Raw genomic sequence first — 27,417 nt, 5'->3', positions numbered from 1 at the left:
GAGTGAATGAATGTGTTTGAAGGGAGAGAAAAACAAACCAGGCTGAGAAGAGCCGAAGCAATGCAAACACTGAGTTTGTGCTCACTGGCTGATGAGATACAGCTGTGGGATTAGCTGAGAGTCTCATCCCCCACTCGCAATACACACACACACACACACACACAGTTTTTGTTTCAGTGGCTATGCTCAGAGCATTGTCTGAGTTAACAATGTAATTGTGTTTAAGTGTGTTTACATTAGTGTATCATAAACATGATGTGAACAGCAGTGCGTACGTTGTACGTTGTACGTTGTTCTCAACGAAGTGGGTTAAGTCTTTGCTTGCTTTTCTTGTATCCAGAGAGATGTCACTCCTCAGCTACTCTGGATATATTCCATCACCATGCAGATTTGCAGTAAGTTATTAAATACAAGTAGCCTACAATGTCAATGTCCCTGTTTGTCTCTATCAGGTTTAACTCTGCTGTCTACTCCTTTACAGTGTATTCAGGGCACAGACAGCTAGCGGATGGTGAGGTGAGGTGAGGTTTGCTGTAATTGACAAAAAATGTTTTAGCCTAAAACGCGTGACATCGCTTAGAGCGCCTTTAACTTGTAAGAAATTACTGTCTGAAAACATGAGATTCATACAGTAGCCACTGTGACTACAAGAAAACTACTTTCATTTCCTATATTGCCTTCCACACTGCCTTCTAAGGGCAGCTGTGGCCTACTGGTTAGCGCTTCGGACTTGTAACCGAAGGGTTGCCTGTTCGAACCCCGACCAGTAGGAACGGCTGAAGTGCCCTTGAGCAAGGCACCTAACCCCTCACTGCTCCCCGAGCGCTGCTGTTGATGCACTGCGCCTAACTGCGCCGGGATTAGTGTGTGCTTCACCTCACTGTGTGCTGAGTGTGTTTCACTAATTTACAGATTGGGATAAATGCAGAGACCAAATTTCCCTCACGGAATCAAAAGAGTATATATACTTATACACTGTGCTGTATGAACCTAGCCTAGAAATCTAGACGCACCCTAGCGGCGGCAAATTAATTTGCTCAGCCTGTACGTCTAGTAGCAAACCATAGGAATTTCTATTGGCTAACACCGTGGATGTTATCCAATCACAGCGCTCTATTTTGTTAGAGAGTCTTAAGGCGGGCTTAACAGGATAACGACAGTCCTGCGACGGTGAACAACAAGGAAGGTGGCTATGGTGAACGAAGAGCGGTTGTTTGAATCGGGCGTTAAGCGTCAACTTTGGAGGAGTTGGACTTGTGCTTTTCTTTGAAAGTTGAGCAACACAATGCACTTAAGTCATTCCTTTCGAAGAAGGATGTATTTGCCGTTTGCCGACCCGGATAATGGATATGGTTGTAGCGCTGGCCTATTGCATGCCTAGGCAGTTTGAAAGACAATTCTCTGCCTGCCCCTTGGATTAAGTGAGGTGAATGGCTCGATTCCAGACTATACATTTCAATGATATAGGATGGCCCGCCAGGCTAGTATGAACCCAAAATGGCTAGAATGGTGACTCAGTTATTTCTTCACTCTGACCCAAAATGGCCAGAATGGTGACTCAGTTATTTCTTCACTCTGACCCAAAATGGCCAGAACGGTGGCTCAGTTTCTTCCTCACTCTGACCAGGAGGGATAAGGAAAGCACTGGAAACTCATCCCACAAATATGGCCACATCCCAGAGTTCTTTACAATAACATATAAAGAAATAATTGTATGTATCTCACATTCCACACTTTGGAATAGCTGTACCAATCAAATGTCACTTACTCATCTTCATTTAGACTTTCTGTTCAAGATAAGTGTGTGCAATTCATGAACTATCGTTAGCATTGTAGAATAAGTCATGTGGATTTACGATATTAAATGTTTAATGTTTAAATGTTTAATGTAAAAAAAAAAAATCTACATTCAGAGCACTCTTATTCTAGTGTCTATGTCAGTCTATACAATAGGTCAACTCATGGCTACTCTAAGCTGTGCTAAACCATATGTACTAAATGTATTTGGTGTAATATGTACTATAAAGCAGCAGTTTCAGAGCTTTGTTTGATTTGATGTAAACAACAGCCAGGTCCAGTCTGACTACGGAGATCACACTGTAAGCATGATTGTTCTGATGTCGTACACCTGCCCTGGTTTTTAACTAGAAGCTACATTTTATTTTATTTTATTTATGCATAATGACTGTGTGATACTTTATCAAAACAATAACAAACATCAACACAAAACAACAACAGGAATATTTCACAACGTCTTATCAACTTCAGAATTACATCTTTAGGTTTATCTGGCAATGCCAGATATTGTCACATTAAAATACATCAATGAACAGCAGTTATGAGACAGATTTCCATAGAGTCCATCTGTGTGTGGTATCAACAAAGATATGCCATCATTCAACCCTTCCACCATCATGAGAAGAAAGAGCAGGCTGTTTAATCCCATTGATGATGTTCCGGTGCTGTGGATGGTCATCCATTTGAGTACCTAAACACAGATATCTAATATCTGACTTGAGACCAGTCTTGCCTGTAAGTTATGGATGGTGAATGTAAAGACTAGCTCAGCAGGCCAAGACAGACGGAGGATGCCTGTTACTGCATGATAACATGGGGCTCCAAGTTGAAGAGGAGATCGTCGTTGCCCCGCCACACCTCCAACAGAAGAGGGCCCTCGCCGAGCAGGGCCTCCTGAAGATCCTCCGTGCTGACCAGTGACTGTCCATTCAGCTTCACTAGGATGTCACCGCTCTCAATGCCGCCACTGAGGTACATCGTTTGAGAGACAGACACAGAGCACACAGACACAAAGAGTTTGAACTTCTGTGTAAAAAGGTAAACACATCACTATTTAGTCTCTCTTAAGCTCTCCATGACTAAAGACTGTGACTGAGTGCTGGAGCAGCCTGTGACAAATGGTTGCGCCCACACCCCATTAAAGCTTTGGATGTGTTAGAGAACCGTCTGAAATAGGATGTACTGTACCTCTGAGCTGGTGAGTCTGGCAAGACTTCGTGCACCAGGATTCCACTGCTGACATCTGGAAAGTCGGAATTCTGCTGCCTCAGCTCCTCTGCTAGACTGCAGCGACCACAAACAAGCTCCATGTTAGTTCACAGTTGCATTCACTGCAGTGAGAGTGCAAGAGAGCAGAGGAAGAGAGGAAATGTAGAATGCAAGATTTATTTAAGATATGTTTCCAACAAATACAAAGCACTGTGGTGCCATAATCAAATCCTTGTCAAAGGACAATGATCACTGTGGCCATGCCACTAGCATTTATAGCAAATACTACCTGCCTTTGCTATCAAGGCTTTGCCAGTCTAAGGCAAGCCAACATTAATGTGGACCCCAACCTCTCCTCAATAGCGGTTGAATCCCTCATTTCCAAATGTGTTAGTGAATACATGCTGGTAAATGTAACATTCAAAATGTACCTTTCAGTGATGGTGATCATTCTGATGCCGATGTATCTCTTTTTTGTGCCTTTCAACTCTGTGGAAATAATAAAGACATGGTGTATTATGACAGCATCTAAAGTAGCCATAGAAATGATGAAAATGATCCCAAGCTTAGAATTAATGAACACCAGGAAGTGAGCAAAAGCATACTGTTGAATGATTTCATTTTTTCCACTCCATAAAAAGTATTGCACTTTCCTTCTTAGGAGCTGAGTGCTTTACAACCGCTATAAACTGTCTTACCTAATGTCTAAATCATCCCACAGTAAACGCATGTGCCAAGCACAGTACGTTGCATGCCAGAGTAGATCCGTTTGATAATATAGTTGTAGGACTGCTACCAATGACTCTCAGCTAAGTGTGGCCAAGATTACAATTTATGATACACCACTCGCTACAATTCTACATCCAAGGAATTAGAATTTCTCTTTAACTTTTGCCAAGCACAGAGTGCCTACTGGAGTTTGGAAAGGCAGTATCAATCAGTATCAACATACTCCATACTCCGTACTCTGTGTCAGTGTACATTCAGTTGGCATCATGCAATGTTGAACATATAGTGTGTATTGTGTGTACTATGTGTGTGTTGTGGTGCTTTGATGATGCATAGCTGCTGTAACAAAGTCATTTCCTGTAAAGGATTAATAAAGTATCAATCAACCAATCAATCAATCAATCATACAGAGATACACCAGAAGAGCTCAGCGGACCTCACCTGAATCAGAAACCACTGGCTGAAGCTGCAGGCTCTGGGAGTAAGTCCTAAATACCCTCTGCATGCCTGTTCAAAATGAGCATTACGAGTAGATGCTTTACACACAAGCTCATGTGAGGTCCCCTGATCATTCACAGCTAACGCACACTTGATTGTGTGAATAATATAGATAACAATAATTACTGTATGTTGAAGCAAAATAACCTGTCACGCGATTTCAAACTAAACTTAACAGACTCTTCCATCAACAATGACAATGTTCAAAGTTTGTTTCTTCTAGTACTAGTATTTATCAACACATTGAATTGAACACAAATGTTGCTTTTGTCTTTGAGTAACGTATAGACATATCCTGCTTCCTATGATTGTGAGTGTACCTTTGTGATGCTTGTCTAGAGATTCATTAAGGAAGCGATTGATTCGGTCAGAGGGGATGGCAAAGGAGATCCCTGCGGTCACTTTCAGCGTGTTAATCCCGATGACCTCACCGTCCTGTGATAACAAAACATGTGTCATGCAAACATATTTCACGTTTATAAACAATGCTGAATGGCTAGCTTAAACTACTCACCAGGTTGACCAGTGGGCCACCAGAATTCCCATACTGCTCCCATCAGGATATATACAGTATATATATATACAGGAAGAAAAGAGAAAAAAACATGCTTTTAATTTTCTGCAACTTTCAAAATCCAGCTGTCCAGCCAATAAACAAAACTGAAAATGTTAAATAAAATGCTTCTACATGTACACTTAGTAGTAATACAATAGTATTAACCGCTGTCTAAGGTCTCCTCTGCACTGTAGCTTAAAAGTTACTCCTCATTTGTGTAAGTAATTTAGATAAAAGCTAAATGAATACATGCAAATGTAAATATTTCATAAACTCATATCTCATATTCTCTTATTATTGTATTATAGAGCCAAAGCCTTTTCTGCTTGTCTGTCCTTATCATCATGCACCATGCAAAGGCTCTGGCTTACGTTGATGATGGCATCTGTCTGGATGTAGTCCATATCTGAGTCGTGGATGCCCAGCTCCTTTCCGTCTCGCTGCGCCGTGCTCACTATGCCCGTGGTGACTGTGTTCTGGAGGGCAAAGGGGCTGCCAATGGCAACCACAAACTCGCCAGGTCTCAAGTCGGTGGAGCGGCCCAGTAACAACACAGGCAGCTTTTTCTAAAAAACGGGGGTGACAGAATAAACAATCAAAACGAAATCCTGAAAGGGCTAAGACAAGAATATACAGAGTATTACTACAAACTCCAGCACATGACAAGTCCTTACTAGTAGATTAATGAGAGGAAAGTCTTATCTGTCCCTACGTTTATCCAAACAATACAGCTGCCAAGTCTTAGAGGCTTCAGCATCTGGAGCATGTCACGGTAGGCAGATCCATATGTTTAGAAATTCAGCGAAAGCTCCAGTTTCTACATTTCCTAACATGACACCTCGGCGGTTCCCAGGTCTAAATGTAGGTTAGCCAACGACAGGAGTAAACATCAGGCGATGATTAAAAGAGTATCCAAGATGTCTAGACAGAGAGGGAGGAGGATCTAAACAAACCTAGAGAAATTTGTTGACCCCTATACAATGGAAGTAGTGGGATATGTAGATGTGAACACACACAGATCGAGTATCATCTTATGTTATTGAAAAAGGGTCAAACACAGCGACTGAGGAGGCCCTGCCCACAGAGCTGCCTACCAAATAAGGCAATAGCCTAGGCTGCTGGAAATTAGCTTAGAGTTAGAACTATACTGTAAACATGTAGTCTTTGTTAAATTTCTCTGAAATCTAGGACCAGCATTGATCACTAGAAATAAAACATTGGAATACAACCTGTGACTATTGTAAACTGTACTGACTTCTTGATTTCACCTTGTTTGACCTTTGATGGCCTTGGTCTACATGAGCTACAACAAACTACTGATCTGCATGAGCTACCACAAATTACTGAACTATCTTTATTACAAATCTGGTTTCCTACAGTGCTGACATGGGCACGGTCCCATGTGGTTTTCCCAGTTGAGGCTCAAACACCTCTGTGTGCAAAGACCTTACCACTGGGTCAACTTTAATCGTAGCAATGTCGGACTTTGTGTCCAGGTCCCTTATGGTGGCCTCATAGATGCCTCCATCGTGCAGCTGGACCCGTAAGTGCTGCTGGCCAGTCGCCGCGGCTGCACTGGTCACCACGTGTGCGTTGGTCACAATCAGACCAGATTCAGTCATGATGAAGCCGGACCCACTGGACAGCGGCACATGCCGACCAAACAGTGGGTGTCTTCGGGTAACAATAGAGAGGACAGAGGGAAAGATAAACTAAGGTTCAGTGACATACAGAACATATAAACAAACATATAAAGAATATACGTATATATGTATTTATTTAACAAATTCCTTTCTTCCTTTCAGTAAAATCCTCAGTACCTCAGGAAGAGTTCCACGTGCACTACAGCCGGGGCAATCTTCTCAACCACGTCTGCTATGAAGTTGAACCTGTATCTTGGACTGTTGGGGTGTGCAGGACCTATACTAGCAGAAAGAATTGCAGATGTTAGTACTAATGTCCTCCTGACTCTCACAAGAACTGATCAGTCCTCACAAGTGTCCTCTGCATGTTGGATGCATAATTGAGTTCACATGGCTTCAGTCAGGCTGTAGATGTAGAACCAACATTTGAACTCATTTGGACCTGTTGTGACGATCCTTATAAATATCCCAACAAGTGTTTTAAGAAATGCATTATTTACATTTTCATGGCTTTTATGTTTATTTATCCTATTTGGAATCTTATTTTCAGTGAAGACAACTGATACAGATTGTGCCAGAATCTACTGTTTCTCCAAACTCAAGTAAGTTGATAGACCATGCACATAGATCACTGCAGTTACCTATGACTGTGTTTGTAAAGTGACAGAGCTTTCACATAGGTTTCTTAAAATAGAATGCATGACTTCAATGCCAAATGGTTGACAATTCTGATTGATTGATTGATTGATTGATTGATTGATTGAAATATTTATTGACATTTTAATTCAATATATAATTCTTATATAAATAAATAAATAAATAAAATAACTTTGTACAATTATCAGTCAAAAGGATAAACACAATAAAGCCACAGGGCTTATTTCCATTGTAGTAATATTAACAAATTACATTTTGATCTTATTTGATACAACTCTTTAACTTCCCAAGGCCATTTTATTTGGTCTGATACACTAAATAGCTCCCTGGCCATCTTGCTATGAATTCATTATTATGTGGAGGATTCCAGCTTGGGTCCAGCTTTAACCCATTGTCTGCCCTCCAGTGTTTCCCATACATTGACTTATTTGTGGCGGCCCACCACAATATCAACACTGACCACCACACAATGATTTTCCAGGTTGTACTAAATTGTGCTTAATGCTGGTTAGCATCATAACCATGCTGCGCTAATTTGTTAAAGACTGTTGCATTCAAGTTAATTCTGCAAACCTACCACCACAAATACAATTAAATTCTGTGGAAACACTGCACTCACATTTCAGCCTCAGTGAATGTTCAGTGGGTAAACCCACACACCGTTTAACTGGTGAAGCCCAATGCCCCTAATCTCAACTCATTTTGAACTGATATCAGGTACAGCCATCTGATGTTAGGCAGGCATGACTGTGGCACATTTCGCTGTAACAGATGTCTGGAGATTAGACAGCGTTTAACTCGAGAGGAAATGCACATCTTGCTTTGACCCACAAAGAGACCTCAGACCTAGTCAGACTGACTTCAAAGACAGCACTGCTGGGATCACACCACACAAATGGGAAGTGTTTCCTCTTCTAGATGCTTAGTCTTTCCCTACTGTACGGGAGAGATCTGGAAATTTCCTCTTGTGACATGTGGCCACTTAATGTTGGCTCTGATCTTAAGGTTTTAACTCTGTCATACACCCAAGGCATGACAGGCTTGTGATTTGTAGAGTCTAATTCTGCTCAAAGTAGCATGAAATATCACACCTGGTCCCCTACACCATTCATGGCCCAGTTGGTGAAGTGATGGAGTTTATACTATGGGAGGATAGCCTGATCAGAAATGAGTGTTCTAGACTAACTGCTAAATCAACCAAATCCCAGTGCTCAACATTCTTAGAGCTTCAAATTTGCTCCATGCTCCATATTTCCCCGATAGATCACAAAGGTATTTTCACACAACAAATGGCCCTGCATATTACCTGGTATGCTGTAAGTGTAAACTGATAACTGGTACATAACCAATTGGAATATGCAACTAAATCGAATTGAGTTTGTAATTGGTAGACAGAGTAGACCAATTCCAAATTTAGCAGAACAAAATACGCACAGCTCTTTACATTTAGGAATAAGCTACTAATTGATAACTTACCTTTGCTGGGAGGTGCACAAGGTCCTTTATGTGCTGGTATAATAGCGGTCTTTCCACGCTGCAGAGCTTTACGGCTGGCCGCCTTCATTTTACAAACATTAACATAGGTCTTTCCATCGCTGCCACATACCTTATGCCCAGTTTTGCACTGACAAATGCCCTTGGAAAGGCGCTTGCTGGCAGGATATTTACATTCGAGACCGTCTCCACAGGGCAAGTCGTCTCTCCGGCCGCAAAAGTCCCCCTCACCCAGGGTGCATACCAAGCAACAGTTGCACCGATCGGGCACATAGCCACTGGGGCAACTCGGGCTCGGACACTTGCTCACATCGCACCGGGATGAGCACTTAGCTTTCGGTGCGGCACTGGCCAGGTCATGCGCGAAAACCACAGCAGTGGCAAAGAGAAACACCTGCATCCTAGATGCACAGTTGACAGGGGTCAAGGACAGCGTAGGCTATGGCTCTGTGTGCGCAGCAGATAATAGGCTGCCGTCCACAGGGTTCAACTAATAATAGTGAGCCTCTCAGTTCGAGGTAAACTTGGAGAAAACTGCGAAGCGTGTTTACAGACTTATTACAAAATAAAGTAATTCTTAAAATAATACTGTCCTGGCGGATTGTTTTGTCTCAAATGCATTTGAAAGCACGTCCGTAGCCCAATAACCTAATTGTAGCCGTGCCCTGTCCCAACTAACCTCAGTGATGTTAGTTGGGTCCGCCTTAAAGCTCACCGACATGGCTATGGTCCAAAGCGCGCTCTCTCTCTCTCTCAAGTTTGAGTGTTCCAAAACGGTCTCTCACGTCTGAGTGTTCCAAAGCGGTCTTCACGCTCCACCTAGTGGCTCACTGTCAGGCAGACTACAGTGATCGTGCCACTGTAGGCTACATCTGGTGTGAGCAAATTTGTTACAGGTCAATATGAAGCTACATAACCTTTATTGTAAGGCTATATTATTGGCTAAATTATTTTTTCATCTTCGCATTGCGATTTGATGATACAGACAAGTACTTTAATAGTCCTAGAAAAGTATACACAAACTTAAAGGCCTATAAATTAGAAATAAATAGAACTGACTTTGTTGACTCAGTGTTGTCAAGGATCTCCATCTGGAAAAGGCCTAAATTCAAAGATGAAACATGGAACATGAAAGATGAAACATGGTTTCATCTTTCAACAACATTTGATGTAGAAAGTTAAAACTACTAGAGCTTCAATAGTTTCTTTGATTCAATGAATTACCTTGAGGCTAAAAAGATTGGCTTACAAAATTTCACCTGGAATCCAGTTTTATGGACAGCTCTTATGATTGTGGACTCCTACACCAACACCTCTGTTCCAGCAACTGAACTCTGTAGATTTTTCGGGAGTAACAGTGGCTTCTCTCTGGCTCACCCTAATTAATATCTTCCTCTGACACTTGGTTTGGGATTGTCCTGCTCTATAAAGCATCTGGTGGTGTGACACAACTTCCTCTTTCTTTCAATCCAGTGTTGGAAATCAGGAATTTCAGTAAAATATTCTGTATTTTCCTTCCTATCATTTGAATCACTCTGTCTCCTCAGTCCTTTTGATGATTTTGAGAGTGTTTTTGATGATTTTGAGATGTTCCTTAAAGGTGTTTGTAGCTACGGGAGAGAGCAGTGACCCCACCCAGTCTTGAACCCGGGTCTCCAGGCACTAATCCTGCAGCTTGACCGCAATGCCAAAGAGCCAGGCCCGCATGGCAGTCAGAGCGCATACTCAACTGTAGAAAACACAAACTCAGAACATAAAGTGTATTTGCAGGCTGCAAATGAAAGTTTTAATTGTGAATAATATCCTGGCTGTAGCATTGTTGTCAGTGAAGCCCGTTTTTGAATGGTGGCATTTTATGGTTATTTTATGATTTATTACAATAAATGTTACATACAGCGCCTTTAATTATGATTTGTTGCACCTAATTATAAACAGTTATGATCAAATATGGCACTGTTGTAGGCTACTATCTGTGAATACTTTGCCTTCTGGAATTCCAAATCCCTGGGGGTTGAAGCAGATAGCATATTCATGTGTTTTAATCTTAGTACAAAAAAAAGATCACAAACAAATGTTCACAATAATAATACGGATTGGGTAAATATGTTTCAGTACTTTTTTAAAGACTGAAGTGAGTGCACTACTCCACTAACTGTAGTCTGTGTAGAAGAGCTGACCTTAACAGCTAAATGAGATCCTACTCACTTTTTTTGGGTGGGGCATCTAATTACAAATTAAAGTGCCTTCAGTTTGAGGTCATATGCTTTTTTATGCCATTTTCCAGTTAAAAATGTACCCCTTTTATAGCCTGGCCATGCTCACCTAGATCTCCTTTCAGAGAGATACTGGTCTGGAACAGCAACGTTTACTAACGTTTCCATTGGTCGGTAGATAACCTATCCAATCAGCGACGAGAGGGGATGACTGTATAGTTTCAAAATCGAAAGTGGCTGTGGTAAATGGTAGCAACACATGCAAACATAAAAAATTGCAGTCAGAAGAATGTGTACATTTATTTACAGCAAAGGTAGGCCCACATGCATTGTTTCCTGACTGCCAATGCTGTTTATTGTAAGTTTGTAAACTTTAGGCAAAGTAGGAAGTAATGTTAGGAATCCCTGATCAATGTGATTGGTTAGGCTGGACCATAATTTTAAAGTTAAGCTGTCTACACGCATCACCATGCGTAGTGTTGGAAAGTTTTCCCAATCGTGAGTGTTCAGACTCTATTCCCTTCGTGAATGAGTTTGGTTTACCAGGCTACCCCTTCTGTACAGTTCTTCATAAAAACAACAGTGACAAACAGAAAGTATCAAAATAAGTCATGCTCCAAATGTATCTCAAGAATAAACATTGCTATTTTTAAAGTTAGTGCGAGCTAGTAGTAAAGATAGATCTTTATCTGATCTTTTTCGAATGACTCATGGCACCAAGTCCATATGATGGGCCATATGGCTTGTCACACAGGGATACATCTTGAACAGAATACACAGGTCTAGCTGCTCTTAGGCCATAAATAACTAATCTTGCCCTGCCAGTATTAGCATTTCAGGTTAATCATCAAGACTGTGGCAAACGGACCAGTGGCCTTCAGGCTGACGGGTGAATATTCCCATGAACAGGAAAGCACCACCAACATTGGCAGCACTGCGTATGTGATAGTTATTGTGAGGGGTCAATGACAGTGCGTGTTTTGACAGTACAACCATTTGATAAGCATTTTCCACAGTGGACGGAAGTGGACAAAAGTAGATCCTTAACGCTGCATGTGCATAAAAGACAATCACAGTTCCATACCAAACCACTGCATAAAACACATGCATTTGTGTTAATGAACAGACATATTCTTCAAATCTGCAATTTTATTTGATTTCAAGACACTAATATACAATCTTAATTTTACAATCATTGAATAGGAATAAAAAGTCCAAGATGCATACATTGGTAGAAATGCTTAACCACTGAGAATCAGTCAACTGTGATCTTGGATAAGCTGTTGTGTAGGAGGCACAAGTACCCCACTTGTTTGTTTACTGTCAACTGTATTCAAATGTGTCCATTGACAAATACATTCAAGGTATGAAAAAACACCCCAGAATCTGCAGCGTGTCTTTGTACTGAAATGTTTGTAGGCCTAAGTCAAAAGTGTAAACTTGCAGTTACATTCATACACATTTCTTTCATTTTCTTTTTTAACTTCAAGTTTCTGTTAGCCACGATAGTCTTTCTTCCTCTGTGTTATGAACTAAACTAATTTGGCAGTTGTGATGAGGCAGGCCAACATCTTGACCATCCTCGCTTCCGCATTCACCCCTCCCAAGATACAACAAAAAAATTCCCTTTGCCTCTTTCAAAATGGCCACCGCTAAGCACTGACAGTACTATGCTGAACAACAAATCTGGGAAAGGCTCATACAGAAAACACAGCAGCCCAGATATCTCAAAGTAAAAAAAAACAAAAAAAAAACAAAAAAAAGCATGAACAATCACTCAAAATGGTCACATTGCTTTCCTCAAGTCCACCCACCAACCACCAAACAACTTATGCTTATTCAAACTCCTACCCAAGACTTCTTCTTGCTTCACATGATATTTCTGGATAATGCATTCTTTGAACTATTCTGCAGCAAGGTTGTGAAAAGACCTCCACTGAGCCCACATACCATCCTCACCAGAGCCACACTCTGAATGCACCTGCTAACGTAATGGCATATTAAAAATCCCCTAATGCATACTTAGGCAACACATTGATGATTGCTTAGGCAACAATAATAACAGTGCTATGCAGGCCAATGAAGGTGCTCAACAATTCTTGCACGCCATGCTCAAGAAAATGCCATTCTTGGTCTCAACTCTGCTCTCCCACTCGGCCCCAGAGCCCAGGCATCTACCAGGACGAGAAGAAGGGCCTCTTGCAGTGGAAGGTTTGGGTGAAGGCGTTGCCCAGCTGCACCACGCGGCCCTGCCCGCCCCCGCGGCTCCTCTCCACCACCACCCTCGGCATCTGCACCAGCTGGATGGGGCTCTTCCCGTCCTTCAGTGCTTGCGCCAGGTTCAGGATCTGCAGCAGGAGGGGTTAAGTGGAGAGGGGAGAGGAGAGAGGGCAAAAGTAAGGGATGGAAAGGCTGTAGTGGTGCACACTCACATGAAGTGATAGTAAAATTAAGCAATAAGCCCCGAGAGGCCGTAGGTTATGCTGATTCTACAACAGCATTGTTAGGCACAACGCGCTAGCGGGGTTTTGTTAGGCACAACAGCTAAGGGGGGGTTTTAGGCACTCCGCTAGCGCGTTGTGCCTAACAATGCCCCTTAGCTGTTGTAGAATCAGCGTAACCTACGGACTCGAGCGGCTAATTGCTTTTCTAAAACTGTTGCTATAAATACCTAGCAAAGTTTCATAAAGTTAAGGCAAAGCAACGAGAAATATAACAATTTATTCATAGATAATTATTCTTCCGCCAATAAATATATTTCCTCTATCTGAATGGTTGCCAAGCAACGTCGAGACGCAGCTACTTTTGTATCAAGTTATGGTAGCGCAGTAATATACAAAGGAATACGGTCAAGGTGTATGTTTGTGCTGGATTTTACAACGGCATCGAACGTGATTCAGCCAATCACAATCAAGGACCGGAACTATCAGTTTTAGAAGACAGACTAGGGGGACTTACCTGTCCTCTCATGACAGACATCTGCTTTTCAAACATGGTTTTGTCAAAGCCTTTGTCCGTCTGAAATAAGAGAGAAAAACAATTTAACATTAATGAGAGAAAACTGGACAGAGAGACGGAGAAGACAAACAGACAGAAAGACAATTTTGTGCTCCTACCTTGAACATTTCGTACAGGTCCTCACAGAGATCCTGCACAAAATTCATGTCCGAGATGCGTGGGAGCACCAGGTCTCTGGTCTCCTGTGAAAAGGGCACTTTAGCCTGGGGCAACCATGCCCAGTGGAAGGGGTCTGATTACACAGAAACACACACACACACACACACACGGCAGTGAGTTACACAGGTTCACCTCAACAGCTCAGAATGTCATTATGCAATGTGATTCCAAACAGTGAATCACTTTCTACAACTGCCAGTGTGCATCCTAAATGTTTCAAGGGGGTCATAAAAGAAGGAAAACATATGAGGGCGCTACCAAGTTGACCTTTATTCATTAACACCACATTGAATGAGATTCTTAAAGCTTTAGAGGGCTGTGTCATACTTCCAGAGGAATGCAACAAGGAGCTGTCAAAATGCCACACCACTGCCAGCTATGCCACATAGTGGCAGTGGTATGTGTTACAGCCAAGGTGCAAAAACATTTCCACTGTACACACTTACAAGCTCTCCATTCATCTGGGTGCTTGAAAGGGAAAGCCAGTCCATTGTCTATAGCGGCTATCTTGATGGCCGAGTCCTTTGTTGAGGCCCATTCAGAGTCCTTGAGAAGATGGAGGAGTCATGTCGTCAACAACGTAATCATCATCAACAACAACAACCATTTAAACAACCATGACATTTTGAACATTAAACATCACATTTCTGTCATTATCAGGCACAAAGTCACAATCTCTGTAATCCTAGGCATACAGGTAGCTTGGTGCAATAATAATAATAATAATAATAATAATAATAATAATAATAATAATAATAATAATAATGTTCTCTGCCAAAATAGGCAGTTCCTCTACATATAGAAGATGTTTGTACACCCTTCCACCGGACTTCTAGCATTACAATGTTGTTTTAATATGTACATTTCACAATTTCAACGTTTGCTGCTTTTACTACCAAAGCAGGTAGTCATGCCTTGCAGCTCACCTTTTCAGTGGCTTCTCCATCTCCAGGCTTCTCATACTTGATCAACCAGTTATCGTTGCCTCGGTCTACAGGAATTACGCAGGAGGAAAACACAATGAGCTGCCATTTCTTCAAAAGAAAGACTATGTAGGTGGTAACTTTTCATTCAACATCATTGTTCATTGTTTTGAAATAAGGAGAAATTCTGAAATGCATTTTACACAAGCTTGGAGAACAAAGGATTGCTACAAAAGACTAATAGCGTGTCTAATCTTGTCAAGAACATTTTTCATTCCACAGGCTCGACTGAACACAACATCAATTTAGTGGGATAAACTGATCAGAGGGAGAACAAAAACAAAGTCCTAAAATAGCTTCATGACATCTTACAAACCTGTATTTCGAATGACATAATCCAATACCACCAGCCTCTCAAACTGGGACTGGAGCTGTTTCCTTATGTTCTCAGGTAGGGGCTCTGCTTCAAACTTCCTCAGCCAGTAGTCTGCTTCATGGTAGCCCTCCACAAAGAGCTGGAAGGACCCAACCTGTAGAGCAGAGCAGAGCCACATCACTTCAGCATCATTAAATGCAAAGCCAGAGAACACAAAGCACAAAGCAATCATTTCTGCCCACGTTCGTTGGCAAATGACTACAGCATTAATAAAACACTCTCTTCAAACCTCTCAGTCTTTTGTTAGTAGATGTTTATTTAGCAGTAATGGTATGAACGGCACAGTATTTACACTCCATCAGCCGTAGTTACAAAAGTCAGCTTCTTTTAACTCTTTCATGCAATATAAACTTTTAAAAAACAAATGCACTACATTTGTATGTGAGGCAAGGAAAATTCCCACAATGTTATGTTCTATAGTGATGCAGACTATTATATGTATGATGAACTGAGAATAAACCGCTTCACAACACAGTAAGCTGTTGGCCTTTAACATCTTAGATAACATACACAAAATGACCAATGGTTTCATCATGTTGGCCATGTTTGGTATCAAAGGGCACTGAGAGCAGATAAGGGTGAGAGACGTGGCACAGTGACTGCATGGTTTGGAGTTCTGACTAGGTTTAAAGAGGATGATGAAATCTGGGTCTTATGCAGATGTTACCTTTGGAGGCAGGCCGACGCGGTGGAATCGACGACCTACTTTGGGAACTTTCTCAAGTGCGTACTTCTTGCCTCTCGATTTGGCCCGGTCAATGGCATTGTAGTGAAAGGTCTCACTGACCAGATAAACGACCTGGACAACGAAAAAAACAAAGACACAACTGAGAAAACAGCAAAACACTTAAAGCACCAAGAACATAAATGACTACCAGCAACTGTTACCATGTACTGAAAACTTTGAAGTCATTTAGCACCTCTCCATGGGAGAATGTTACAAAGTACTATACCTCAACTGTGTTACCTTCATATACTGTAAACAACCTACTCATGACATGCCCTCGATGGGGGCCACTATAGTCGAATCCCCCTGTAGAGGCCTACCACTCTCTCAGCTGATGCCCAATCTTTCTTCTGACAACATAATAACGCTTCCAGACAAACAGTAAAATACACGACGCAACTTCACCCAAATAAAGCAAAAGTGAACTCCATTTGGCCTTCTGACTAAACACAGGTTAGTTCTGTGATTAACAGCCCTTACCTTTGTTTTGGGGACCACCTCCAGACCGAGTTTTTGGTCAACAAGAGAGGCCGCGGCCTCAGAGAGGTAGCCCTGATTGGGGATGAGGCAGCCTCGGCCAAAGCAGCAAGGACAGCACACCTTGTGGAAGTATTTGGTCCATTTGGGGTTTAGGTGTCCGTAAGGCTCTTCTGACTTTGGTTTGAATACGCCAACAATTTTCTGTGGTGAGGAATTATACAAACGTTTAAAAAAAGAAAAAAATCAAATCAATGTACAGATACTGGCAAAGTACTCATATTCTGACCATCATAAGATCACAAGTCTATAGTCATCATTTACTACTTACTGGTGATAAGACCATCAATAATATAATAATCATACAAGCTCTGATTTGAAAACCAACCTTATAACTTCCATATAATTTCACATGTATAAATAAACACTGAGCTCACCAATCTCACAGAGCTGCTGTATGTAACATGGCTGGAAGCACGCAAAGTCTATTAGATTCAACTTCAGCTCCAAAAGCGCTCCGAGAAAACATTATTCTCTCAGAGTTGTTCTGCGTTGGCCTGTAACTCCACTGCTCACTACCCAAGCCTAAATCAAGCTCACAGAACTGAACAGAAGTAGTGAAGCTGTATTGCCCATGCAAGCTGTGTCCGTGCAGTCGGACATGTATTGTGTAGCTCAGTGTTTCATTCCAACAATTCCCATTATCTCTGGGACAGTATTCCTGGCACTGCAGGAAGCTATTAGAGAGAGCTAAGCCCTTACCAAATGCAGAAACACATAGAAGCAGAACATAATCAGTGGATCACAGGAAGCAGGCAAGGGGATCTGCTATCTATGTGTTGCTCTCTGGACAGCACTGGGTGCATGGCAAATGTAAACGACTCACACAAGAACATACTGACTGGCAGTGTTGATGTACAAAGGGCCCCAACAGCTACAACACACCCATTGGAAATCTCCAATTCAAGCGCACGCATACACACACAGTTTGGCTTGTCTGAAAAGTAGATTAGGGTAGAATCCTCACCCCCTTGGGGTCTTTAACAAAGTAGCTCCCACTGGAACCCTGGGAAATGCGCTCAGGGAAGACCCCATTCTCAATGGCCTGTTCCGCGCGTTGGACAATTTCTGCAAAGGCCGGGTCCTCGGGGAAGTGGTTGAAGTCTCCGCTGCTGTTGCCTACCAAAGGACAGAAGATTGAAACTGTTAATAATGACCCAACAGTTGGCATAGGGGATCAGCGCATAGTGAGGAGGATGCATGTCCGGGTCTATTTACAGGACCAACTTTGAAGGGTTACCTTCATACTGTGTAGCATTAGCTTAAATTATCTTACACGGTTCTCAGAGATACACGACACACAGACGCACACACAACTCATGTGATCAAAAGGGCTGTGAGTGAAAATTAGATCAGATGATAGAATTCAACTAGGCCTAGAGCAGTTGTATTTTTCTTTTCCTGCTCAGTCAGCTGACCTGCAGGGAGGTCGGCATGCGCCCAATTAAAGAATGGAGGAACATGCCCTCAGGAAACAGGCAGAGTAGAGGAGGAAACTGAGCAAGATACAGTGTGGACGTGGGTACAAAAAAAGTGTGGATGAACAGAGGGGAAAAAAAGTGTTGACAGCAAAGAACAGGAGCAAAGAGAGAGAGAGAGAGAGAGAAGCATGGGAAAGTGAGATGTTCACCAGGTGTTAAGTAACAGCCCAGCCCATGCAGAGTTCAGAGTGAACTGTTTCTGTTTAGAAGTGGAGCGTATGGTAATGGCTCATGATTAGTCATCTTCAGCAGCTGACAAGAGATAATGCTCAACTTACCTTGGAAAGAAAGCAGACCAACATAATTCCACTGCAGAATGATCATAAACACCATTGCAAAATCCTATTCTAAAATTCTGACCAGACTAAACCAGGTATGCAAATTCAAGCAAGTGCTTTCCTTAGTATCCAATGTTTCTGTATGCTAAACTGGCAGATGTACTATTCCTATTTGTGCTGCCTGCCCCATTTTAGAGAAGAGACAATGACTTATGTTCTATTTATTTGGCCCATTTAACAACCTCTGCATTAGCCCATCCCTTCAAAGAATAATATCTAGTGTTCCTATGCAAGACACATAACTGGACTGTATGCCTATGCAGATTACATGTACGTATTTTTACAAGTCCTCAGAAGCTAGGCTATAGCTTGGATGGATGGACCTTGTATTAGACACATTCATTTACCAAACAATATGCAATGCAGCCATGTCAGGTGGATGTTCCCTAGATTTGTGATTAAATTATAGATCAAATCACTTCTTTATTTCCCCACAGGTTCCTCAAGAACACTTTACTTTGACCAGAGACTGGCTGCAGTGTGACATTGCCACACAGTTTGATCCTAGTGCAAGCAGCAAAGCAATGAATCACACCTCTAATGCATGGTCAATACAATGCAGTCTGAGTCTACGCCCTCCATGTTCACATGCGTCAATAACACAGGTTCCTCCAAGGGTCATGTTGGGATTTATTCAACTCAGCATTCATCTCGATCTCAATACACAACACTGGGGAGGTTCTGGTGTGTTACTCCATGCAGTGTCACTATTATGGGACATTACTGGTCTCTGCCTCTGGACTGCATTTTTTCTCCACCAAGGAAGTATAAACAAAAGTGTATTCAGATGTATTAGACTTAATAAATATGTAAAGGATACATGCAATTAGAAAATACATAGACGGTATAAACAAGCCATGATAATCTTATCCACTTGAGCTCCCACTCACTCCCTCCCTCCCTCGTCCTCTCGGACAGTTCAACTGACCGGTCTGGTCCCGGCCCCCATTGAGCTGCATTAAGTCCATTACTCAAACAGAGAGCTGCTCAAATGGGCATTAAATATTCATTAGTGGGCTTATTCAGGCCAAGGCCACACTCCCTTTCTAATCCTCAGCACAGAACTGACTAGGGCTGAACCACATTTCCTTCATGTAGGCTTTCTCCAACATACATCCTCATAATAAGAGGATAAAAATGCATAAACAGAGGCTATGATCATTCTGTTGCTCAGACAAAATCAGTGGAATTTACCATGTGCATTGCTAGTGCTGCATAAATTCTGCTACACATTCATTTTTAGAAGAAGTAAAATAATCGTTTCAACAGAAGATAGACCCAAGTGGTGGAATTCAACAAAGTATTCCCATCAGGGATCTAGCTGGAAGCACAGATATAATAGCTTAAAATATAATAAATGCCCTTTACAACCATTCATGCTAGAGAATGGTTGTAAAGGGCAACTTCCACCTGCAGAGGAGACGGAGGAGGTGTTCAAGTGAATACTCCAGACAAGACTGAATGCTATTGCTATATTTCAAAGGTTATGATAGAACATTAGTTCTCGCAAGAGCTAAATTTGAATTTGCTCAGTGAGTGACTCTGGTGAAGAGTAATGATGCTCATTACCTATGCTCATGAAACCGAGCTGCACCAATCACATTGGTGTATCTGATATAGGCGGGCCAGAGGTGAGCTAAACATGACGTCAGCGCTGCAACATCGAAGTTCGGAAACACTGGTCGTAGTGTTATCCAATTGCGTGCAGTGATTTTATCAAATTCATGCTTGGTGCCGCCCCTCGAGTTGGGCCATTTTCATTACTCGTAGCCAGACCCTTAATCTTTCGGATTGGGTCTGGTCCTCCAGGCTAGAACTTACAGCCAAATTGTCCAAAATCAACAAGGAGGTAAAAAAATATTTCTTATTATAAAAACATGTATGACTCAAAGACAAAGACAAAAAGTGGTCTTCAAGCATCAAAAAATAAATGTGTTTACACAACCAAAACGATATGATTTTTTTTATTAATGTCATCTTCCTTGTGTGACAGACAGTTAAAGCTCACCTTCACATGAGTGCTGTGCTTCATGCACTAGGCATAATCAATCAGAAGTGGCCAAACTTTTTGCGACATTTGGAATATAGAACTGAAGCTTAACTTGCAAACCTTGCGTCTTTTGGCGATATACAGTAGTCCGCAGTTTTCTGCTGTGAAAGGTTTTCTTTCAATGCTCTAGCGGTCTAGCCTAAAACACAGAAACTGCATAACTCTGAACTAGCCCATGTCCTGGATGGCTGGTGGGAACGAAGCGTTAAAAGTGGCATTCAAATAACTATACATCACCAATATGAAGTTGCAGATAACAAAACTAGCTGCCAAACAAAAGCATACCTCAAAAGTGGCAAACTACAGACTTGCCTTAAAACCACACTGCATGATGTAAACACTTTTAAGTATATCTTTAGGTGACTAGCTGTGCCATCATCTTCACATTTTTGATCTGATAATGATCGGTCAAAGACACTCTGATTTGCTGACCGACTCAGAAGAAATTTAACAAAAGTTACATTTTAAAAGTTTAAAGCCAGCCGATATATCGGGCCGATATTTGCGTTTTTTACGTGTATCGGCATCGGCCGATAAGCCCCTGCATTCGCCGATAGTTTTTCCCCCGCATTATTTACATACAGCCGTCCACAGGCAGCTGTGTTGCTGGAGACGCTGCAATTCACGTGCAGACTGCCCCTCCCCCACAAGCAGAGTGCTGAAAGTCTGCTCTTCAAGACAACAGTAAACTTTAAACTTTCAAAGCATCTTTTAACTGTTTGACTTAGCTGAAATATTGCCATACACTTTGAAGGTGGAAGCAAGTTTGTGGGTCCAAATGAAAAACACGAATGATAGATAGGTAGGCTACTTTTTTAATGCTTAATGATCGTTTATAAAACTGCTTGCCATTGTATTTAGGGAGCTGCAAATAGCTAAGTTGTAGGCTATCCATATTCATGCGATAGCTGTTACAAACACTGGTCATATGATTAAGTAGCCTAATGCCAACGTTGTTCCGTGGTATTTGTGGGAGTTTTATTCAGCGACCACCTGGCTAAGTGTTGGACGCGTGTGGTGTGTGTGTGTCTCCCTCCCTGAATGCCTGTTATATAAAACATGCTTGCCATTGTATTTAGGGAGCTGCAAATAGCTAAGTTGTAGGCTATCCGTATGCATGCGTTAGCAGTAGCTGTTACGAACACTGGTCAATCATATGATTAAGTAATGCCGACGTTGTTCCGAAATATTTGTGGGAGTATTATTCAGCGACCACCTGGCTGAGTTTTGGACGCGTGTGGTGTGTGCGTCTCCCTCCCCCTCTCCCTTCGAGCGGGGCGGAGTTGCCATCGCAGTGATATCAGAGCTTTAATAATGAGACGTGTAGTTGAATATTAATTCATGTTAACGTTTATCATGTACCAGACATACCGTGTATGCCTTACTTGTTTAGAGCCGTTTGCTAACGTTATTATTATCAATCCAGTTCAATGGTGGTTCGTCAGCTACCAAACAGAAGTTTGTGTGTGCGTCTGGTCTGTCTCACTCAGGGCTCCCACACACAGCTGCGTGCCGTCAACGCATTCCAGTGGGTGTTCCCGACGGTAGCTATGCAAATGACTTGAAGTAAAACCGTAATGTGATTGGTTGGTGCTGTCCGTAGATTGGCTTGATTGGCCGGTGCCGTCTGTCGGTGCAGCAACAGCTGAACTCCTCAACGCGAGCACATAGACAGTAAAAGCGCGAGCAGCGGGAGAAACGCGACGCGACGGACCCACGATTTAGTTCGGCAACGGATCACGTGAGCCCTTTTTAAGTGAATGGGATGCGTCTCCAGCAACGCGATGCACGCAGCTGTGTGTGGGAGCCGTCAGTGGGACACACGCATCACAGTAACATGAGAGTGCTGCGCTACCTGAAGGAGAGATTTTAACGTTGATGCCGTTTAGAACAGAAACATCTGAATCCACGTTATTTTCCTCTGCTGATTTATGTTCTGTGGTTGACAAATCTGGCAGCTTTTTTTTAGAAAAATATAGACATAGAAAAATTGAAACCATGCAGTCTAAAATGACAAATCAAGCACTTTATTTCAATAGCTACTTTTCAGGCTTATTGTTTTCTTAAATTATTTAAATGTGTTGACAAAGGACATTTTGTGATGACTTGAATTATGTCATAATATGTCAGCAAGCAATGCATCATCAAGGCTGTGTTGCAAGATGTTGATGAAAGCATTTTGCACAGTTAACCATATCCAGTGCACCCATCCATAAGTTCAAAAAAATGTTACTTTTTTAAATTGAGACTTATAACATTTGTTATCATTTGTGTAATTATGTGTCATTTGTATGATGTAAATTGAGGGAGCAAAATATCGGCTCCAAATATCGGCTCAAGAAAACCGGCAGCCTGTATCGGTCATCGGCTAAGGCTGATGAAAAAAAAAAATCGGTATCGGCACAAAAAAATCCATATCGGTCGATCCCTAGTTAACAGCACAACCAAATACATCTCAAAACCACACAAGTTAGCAGGGAGTGGTTTGATATACAGCAAAATGTTAGGAGTAATTTACAAATTGGCACAATTAAAACAAGGAAATCATGTAACCTCCTAAATCCAAGCAATCCATTATCTATCTTCTGCATCATGAATTAATTTAACCTAGCCTATATAGCCAAATAGATAGATAGTAGATCTAATCAAGACTTAGGATGTTTCCTGAGCTTCTTGCTGGCAAATTTGAGTCAACATGTGAATACATCTCTTCCACACAGATTTGTTGGGTATGGTCCCAAAGTGAAGAAACTACCCATCTGTCAGAATATTTGACTGCTTAGCACAGTTCTTTCATGCTTGTTGCAGGCCTACAGCATACTTATTAAGCTTAACACCAGAAATCTTCAAGGAACCTTAGGGCTGCACATCGCAAAATGAACCGATGCAATTATCCTCCTTGACTGTGCCACATCTGATTGGCAAGCATGCCTAGTGCATGAGAAGCACTGTACTTCTGATTTGTGTGCTTCAGTCAATCAGGAGTGCTGTGCTTATCATGCACTACATACACATGCGCGCCAATGAGAGACCACCAACTTAGAGACATTAGGAATATTAAACTGAATCTTGACATTGAATATGAGTTTTGAATGTCAATCACAATATCTGTCAGAAAAATCACAATTAGATGTGTCCCTCAAATCGTGCTGCTCTAAACCTTATTGCATTATTTGAGTTTCTATTCAACATCTTGCTCGTATTCCGTCACACAAACATACGGGCATTTGTGCGCATTTAAGGGCATTTTTGGGCAGTACCCAGGTACGCCATGCTGTTGAAGGTGCAAACAAATGCTGCATTGCCATTGAGATCACATAGTAAGGAGCTGGCTCTAGGGTTATAAAAGTATTGTATTGTGTTTAGTTCTATAATGAAAGCACAGTTTTTATAGCTATCCATGTGTAACAGATGCCAGCTAGCTTAGCTGTGCTTGTGGAACGTTGGTAAACCTCACTCCCCGACGCCTCAAGAGTGCTGCTGGCATGCGAGCCAGTAGCCTGGGCTATTGGCTCAATTGTTAGCGAGCTCGCCTCCCGATCCGAGGTGCTGCTGTTCGCGGGTTTGAGTCCGGGCGTGTGCAGGGCTGAATCGCGCAGGTTCAACACAACGCAGGTTACACTTTTGTGTAAGTGGTGTTCACAGTTGTGTTCACTTCTGCTTCCTTAGCTATCATTTTGGTAACGAGCTATTTGATGTCATTAGAACACTAAACATATCAGAGGCGGCAAATGTTGAGTTACTCCTGTCTAGATTTATTTACATTAATCCATCCTATGATATATTGCTATTGTCTATCCAAAGTAAGGTGCCTGTTTCAAAGTAAACTGATGGTCAAATCAACCAAAACTCCGATACTGTTTGTTTGCACCTCCGAGTGATCTGTGACATAAGTTTGTGTGAAAGAATAGGCTGCTCATCTAATGCTAAATATAGGGAGCATTACAGCTGCATCAAGGATCCACAATTGGCCTGAATTGTAGAGCATATGGTCCATCACAGGACACCAGGAACATGGAACCTACCTGCAGATTTGAGATAAAGGGGTTTGAAACTGGATGCTGCCACAAGTGCCTTTGGGGGTGGTCTGTTTCGCAGGTGAGGGAGAGGGCAAATCTGATCAAGCTCTGATGAATATTCTTATCTGATCATTTCATATATTGGCATATAAAAATGGCTTGATTTTGAGATGGTACATTTTATTTTCAAAAAGACACCCATTCTGTAGCCCATCACTGTGCTGGGCTGACAGAGGCTTTGTGTGTGTGTGTGTGTGTGTGTGTGTGTGCGCCTGTTTGTGTAGTAGCATAACAAATGATTAGACCATCAGGTGCATTGCACGAGTGGTCTTCCATATAGTTAAATATCAAGCATACAATAAAAAAAAGAAAAAAAAGTCAGACTATGTAGGGTTTCCATGGAAACGAGCTCAGTTCTGGAGTTGGCTCTAACGTTACATGATAGCAGGCTGTTCTCATTCTGATGGCTGTCTCTTTAACAAAACCCATTCACATTGTCTTTACGTTGAGCCAAATGATTTTAGACATATTGCAGGACTGTAAAATAATTATTTGTTTGCCACAATTTCCCGATGCAGTTAACGTTACATCACAAGGAAGACCAAACATTCATGAGGAAGACGACCGACGAGCCCACCCGTCAGTTAACGTTATGCTAACGGCTTAACTACAAGACAGACACCTGGTGCTCATTAGCAAATCAATCAGCTGGCCATTAAGATAATGTCATGGGTAGGCTGTGACCCCCCCACCCCACTCCCTCCCGTTAGGCAAGGTTAACGTTACCTGGTGAAGCCAAATTCTCTTTATCCGAAGAAGAGCTGTTCCTGTTCCGTCTCGAGCGTTTGTCTTTACCTCCTCGAGGTGACAGATTTCCGGCCGGACTGGGTAACAAAAGTGCCTCTTCGCCAGAGCCTTCTGCTTCAAGCTCAGTTAAAACACTTTCACATGAGTCCGAAATCCGAACTGCGCCTCCTGGATTTAAAGTCAACCCCAGTGTGCATTCAGTTCGGTTCCTGTCAAACAATACCGACGAGACAATGGGCGAAGGAAAGTTGGGCTTTTCCTCCAATGCCTCCGCGCTGTCTAGCTCTTCGTTCTCGTTTGGATCACATTCTGCCATCATCGTTGCTGACGATTTTGGTTATTATCCAGTACAGTAACGTCCAACTTTAAATTATGATAAAAATGCAAAGCTCTTTTATAGCCCCATTTTCCGTAGCTTTAGGTTACTTCGTTACCCGTACATTAACGTTTGTCGCTCACCCGCTAACGAAGGTTTGCACCCATTTCCATGTCCACATCATCTGTCACTGAGCGAGCTTCCTCTATTTACTGCGTCTGCGCAGTCCTTTGGGTAGTATACCTGATAACATTTTAAAGAGACAAACACCTTTCAGAAGGCGTTGGTCTGTTGTTGCTGAATGTTAGACATTCAGTGATGAGAGAGAGAACTTCTTGAGGAAATGCCGTCCAGTACTATTGGCATACAGATGGAAAGGGTTGTGTGTAGTAAATACGTATTTTAATGCAGATTTAACAGCGTTCAAAACACCATTAAAGTGATAAGGAGGTAAAAGAATCAAGGAATAAAACTGCTTGGCCGTTTCCCCATTTCCCTGTGTCATCACAATAATGGATAGCCAGCCCACCAATTAGTTCAGTGGTTCTCAAACTTTTTCCATCATTCCCCACTTTGGAGGTGGGGGAATTTTCAAGCCCTCAGCAAAATGGTAATGTTAAAATATTATCCACTGGATCAGATGTTATCAGCCTGTTTATGACTCCTATGTTTGTGTGGCTATTTTGAATCTATGATCTTCCTTGTCAAAACAGAAAGGCATTGTTAAAGATAGGCACAAAAAAAAAATGTTCATTACGCCCCACCTGTCATGTCTTTATTCCCCACTAGTGGGGCCCACCCCACACGTTCAGAACTGCATTAGTTAAAGCAGGCCTACCAAGTTATCACATTAAAAGTTACCCCTACAGCAACGTTGCAGTCCCAACACATCTCTGTGTTCTGCCATCATTTGATCACATTGTTTGGTTAGGTTGTTAATTGGCCACTGTGGAAATTCCCCACCAAGGAACATCTCTCCTATCTGAAATGTTTAATAGATAGGCTACAACCAAATGCAATATTTTGGCAAGACCAGGCAGAGCAGACAATTTGTGGCAAACCTTACATATCCTTCATTTGCAAATTGATTAAAATTCACAGAAATGATAAAAGATTGAAACAAATGTGTCCCATTCCATCAAGGGTTTCATCATTTGGCCTTCAAAGCTCAAGTTAATGTTACTTCTGCATGTGGTAAATGGCCAAAAATCAGTTTGTCACTATTTCGTCATGATAGATAGTGATATTGTAGAATGCAGCTCTGCAGTATAGGTGCATTTCTGTTGGAGTCTCCCACTCAAGATGGTAATGGTGATGATAGTGGGCTTCAGAAATGCCCCCCTCACAGTCCTGTGTCAACTGTGGAGACCTTCAAGTTCCTGGGACAAGAATGTGTGGTGACCTGAAGTAGGACTCTAGCATCAACTCTGAGGCTGAGAAAAGGGTGTACTTTCTGAGGCAGCTGCTGACCCAGTTCTACTGTCATTGAATCCAACCTGTCCTGTCCACTCCCTACACAGAGTGGTTCAGACCAGCCACAAAACAGGGCAGGAACAGACAGCAGCAAACAGTACCCCAGCGTGCACCTTGATGTCAATTTGATGTCAAGAATTAGTCCAGGTTTTGACTACCATGTTATGCATTTATAATTGTATGTCTCTTTGCTCTTTGTGTTTCATAATGTTTTCCACACTGTTTTTTTTAGTGTGAGAGCTCATATGCAGTTGCAAGCAATTAAAGCAGACTATTGAGAGTTGCAAGCAATTAAAGCAGACTATTGAGAGACCCTAAAAGGCGCCTTTAGCCATTC

General features: G+C 42.0%; 2 protein-coding genes across 2 annotated transcripts; both read right to left on the bottom strand.

The window, feature by feature from the left end:
• Positions 1-2,152: 2,152 nt before the first annotated feature.
• htra3a (HtrA serine peptidase 3a) lies at positions 2,153-9,207 on the bottom strand. The gene is made up of 10 exons (XM_048257201.1): positions 8,566-9,207; positions 6,610-6,709; positions 6,241-6,463; positions 5,161-5,355; positions 4,748-4,780; positions 4,554-4,668; positions 4,177-4,242; positions 3,438-3,495; positions 2,986-3,081; positions 2,153-2,764 (listed from the first exon to the last, which is right to left on the bottom strand). Exons 1-10 carry the CDS (start codon positions 8,981-8,983, stop codon positions 2,596-2,598), a joined length of 1,473 nt encoding a protein of 490 aa, XP_048113158.1. The 5' UTR covers positions 8,984-9,207; the 3' UTR covers positions 2,153-2,595.
• A 2,720-nt stretch (positions 9,208-11,927) lies between these two features.
• pi4k2b (phosphatidylinositol 4-kinase type 2 beta) lies at positions 11,928-25,803 on the bottom strand. The gene is made up of 10 exons (XM_048257189.1): positions 25,271-25,803; positions 17,564-17,715; positions 16,540-16,740; positions 16,000-16,131; positions 15,273-15,426; positions 14,900-14,964; positions 14,420-14,519; positions 13,913-14,046; positions 13,755-13,814; positions 11,928-13,144 (listed from the first exon to the last, which is right to left on the bottom strand). The coding sequence occupies exons 1-10, from the start codon at positions 25,608-25,610 to the stop codon at positions 12,971-12,973; spliced, it is 1,512 nt and encodes a 503-aa protein (XP_048113146.1). The 5' UTR covers positions 25,611-25,803; the 3' UTR covers positions 11,928-12,970.
• Positions 25,804-27,417: the final 1,614 nt, after the last annotated feature.

Source organism: Alosa alosa, chromosome 1 (assembly GCF_017589495.1).
Source record: "Alosa alosa isolate M-15738 ecotype Scorff River chromosome 1, AALO_Geno_1.1, whole genome shotgun sequence".
In the NCBI taxonomy this organism is placed as follows: domain Eukaryota; kingdom Metazoa; phylum Chordata; class Actinopteri; order Clupeiformes; family Clupeidae; genus Alosa; species Alosa alosa.
The sequence above is the reverse complement of the archived record's forward strand: the minus strand, read 5'-3'. Positions and strand labels throughout refer to the sequence as shown.

Excerpts from the sequence above, each read along its gene's own strand:
- htra3a (XM_048257201.1), bottom strand. The coding sequence starts at position 8,983 with ATGCAGGTGTTTCTCTTTGCCACTGCTGTGGTTTTCGCGCATGACCTG. Across the intron at positions 6,464-6,609 it reads CACGTGGAACTCTTCCTGAG|ACACCCACTGTTTGGTCGGC; the intron begins GTACTGAGGATT and ends TGTTACCCGAAG. Across the intron at positions 4,669-4,747 it reads GTGGCCCACTGGTCAACCTG|GACGGTGAGGTCATCGGGAT; the intron begins GTGAGTAGTTTA and ends TTGTTATCACAG.
- pi4k2b (XM_048257189.1), bottom strand. The coding sequence starts at position 25,610 with ATGATGGCAGAATGTGATCCAAACGAGAACGAAGAGCTAGACAGCGCG. Across the intron at positions 14,965-15,272 it reads TTATGTCATTCGAAATACAG|ACCGAGGCAACGATAACTGG; the intron begins GTTTGTAAGATG and ends TAATTCCTGTAG. Across the intron at positions 14,520-14,899 it reads ATGGAGAAGCCACTGAAAAG|GACTCTGAATGGGCCTCAAC; the intron begins GTGAGCTGCAAG and ends CATCTTCTCAAG.